The sequence below is a fragment of the Palaemon carinicauda genome, chromosome 25 (assembly GCF_036898095.1).
Source record: "Palaemon carinicauda isolate YSFRI2023 chromosome 25, ASM3689809v2, whole genome shotgun sequence".
Classification (NCBI taxonomy): Eukaryota; Metazoa; Arthropoda; class Malacostraca; order Decapoda; family Palaemonidae; genus Palaemon; species Palaemon carinicauda.
Window position 1 is genome coordinate 21,929,089 of NC_090749.1, and position 2,369 is coordinate 21,931,457.

General features: G+C 39.1%; 1 protein-coding gene across 1 annotated transcript; it reads left to right on the top strand.

Moving 5' to 3' along the window:
• Nucleotides 1–640: 640 nt before the first annotated feature.
• LOC137618916 (SCAN domain-containing protein 3-like) lies at nucleotides 641–2,113 on the top strand. Its single transcript, XM_068349119.1, has one exon. The coding sequence runs from the start codon at nucleotides 641–643 to the stop codon at nucleotides 2,111–2,113; it is 1,473 nt and encodes a 490-aa protein (XP_068205220.1).
• Nucleotides 2,114–2,369: the final 256 nt, after the last annotated feature.

The window sequence follows — 2,369 nt, forward strand, 5'->3', positions numbered from 1 at the left end:
TCTCTCTCTCTCTCTCTCTATATATATATATATATATATATATATTATTTCCTCTCCTTTTTTCCTTCTTCTTTTCCTTCAAGGTTAATTTAACGTCCAAGGCTGGATGTATTTCTTATATTGTCTCAATTTTCTGCCAATCTCGTGTTTAGCCTCAAAATTTTCAAAAAATTTTGGATATATCTTTCTCCCTCTTTCTCTGTCCTTCTCACTCATTGATCATGTAGCTGTGATAATCATACTGTGGTGGTTATCATCAAGAGGTGAAAAATACCTTAATTTACAAATGCATATTATCTTGATCGCAGATACGTTTTGCCAGTTTCACTCCAACTACGTTGCAATGAGTGCCAAGAAGCGGAAGTATAACGAAGATTATATTCGTTTTGGATTTGTGTCCCTCCGAAAGGGTGACACAGAGGTCCCACAGTGCGTGATATGTTACAAGACTCTGAGCAATGATGGAATGCGACCCTCACGCTTGGAACGCCACCTGCAAACAGCACATCCTGGTCTAGTTGACAAGCCAAAGGCATTCTTTGAAACAAAAAAACACACCTTGAAGCAAGTGAAAATGGATGACAGCGGGGTATTTCGACAACAATCATCAAAGGTTGTTGAGGCTTCTTATGAAATTTCCATGTTGATTGCAAAGAGCAAGAAGAGCCATAACATTGGAGAGACTCTCATAAAGCCAAGTATACTATGTGCAGCTCAACTCATTCTTGGTAAAGATAGTGCAAATAAGCTTTCCCAAATTTCCCTGTCAAACGATACAGTCCAGAGAAGGATCCATGAACTGTCTCAAGATATCAAAGAACAAACACTCGAACTAGTAAGAGCCTCGCCTGTTTTTGCAATCCAGTGTGATGAAACGACCTATATCGCTCAGTGTGCTCAGTTCTTGATGTATGCTCGTTTTGTGTCAGGCAACAATATAAAGGAGGAAATTTTGTTTTGTTGCCCCATGGAAAGTTGTACAACAGCAGAAGCCATTTTTAAAGTTACATCAGACTTTTTTAAGGAAAATAAACTTTCTTGGGACTCACTAATAGGGGTGTGTAATGATGGAGCCCCAGCCATGGTTGGCCTGCGTTCTGGGTTCATCACAAAGGTGAAAGAAAAAAATCCTTCTGTAATAAGTACACACTGCATAATTCACCGTGAATCTTTAGCATCCAGAACTTTGCCTGATGAAATGAGGGATGTTCTAAACGTGGCTATTAAGGTAGTAAATTTCATCAAATCTGGAGCCTTAAACAGTCGTCTCTTCAAATTATTGTGTAAGGATATGGATTCTGAACATGAAGCCCTGCTTTTTCACACAAACATACGATGGTTATCAAAAGGAAACATGCTTGAAAGGCTTTATGAGCTACGAGAAGAAGTAATAATATTTCTAGATTCACAGCAGAAGGCAGCCCTTCATGACAAATTCAAGTCTGACAGCTTTCAGATAATTCTAGCTTACTTGGTGGATATTTTTGAATCTTTGAATGCAGTGAACCTTAAACTACAAGGGAAAAATATCCACATCATCTCTCACCACGACACCATTCGAACTTCCATGGCCAAACTCGACCTCTGGAAATGTCGAATTCAGCAGGGAAATGCAGCCAGTTTTAGGAACTTAGATTCTGGGCTCGCTCATGGTAACCTTGACCCTGAGTTAAAGATCCTTATAATCACTCATCTAAGCAGCTTGAAAGCAGAATTCACGAAATACTTTCCAGACATAGATGACATGCGTGAATCCTGGAAATTCATTAGGAATCCTTTTCAGTGTGAATTCGCTAATGTTGCTGAGGAAATTCAAGAGGAGTTTCTTGAGTTAAAGTTTAATTCCACAGCTAAGGATGAATTCAACGATCTGGAGACATTCTGGATTAAATACCATTCTGTGTACCCTCTGATCTCACATCAGGCTCTTCGGGTTCTAACAATGTTTGGATCAACGTACCTGTGTGAAACTGCATTTTCTACGCTCACTGCTATAAAAACAAAATACAGAAACCGCCTGGATGTGGAAGATGATTTACGTTGTGCACTCTCTAACATTAAACCTCGTATTCAAGATCTGGTATCCAAGAAGCAGTGTCAGGTATCTCACTAAATAAGTTAAGCCAGTTATCCTGTAGAAGTGAAAATGTCAATTATCTCACTTTATTTCCTACTTAGTAAATTGACTATACAACCCATAAGCCTTTTTTTATTCCTTTTCATATAAAATCTGCAAGTGAAATTTAGCTTTATATGCAAGGGGGGGGGGGCCGTGGCGATAAAAAAATAATTGTGGAGGGGCATGGTAGTAAAAGGTTGAGAACCACTGCTAGAGGAGATAGCAAGGTGATATAAGTAGCTCTGCAGGC

Excerpts from the sequence above, each read along its gene's own strand:
- LOC137618916 (XM_068349119.1), top strand. The coding sequence starts at position 641 with ATGTTGATTGCAAAGAGCAAGAAGAGCCATAACATTGGAGAGACTCTC.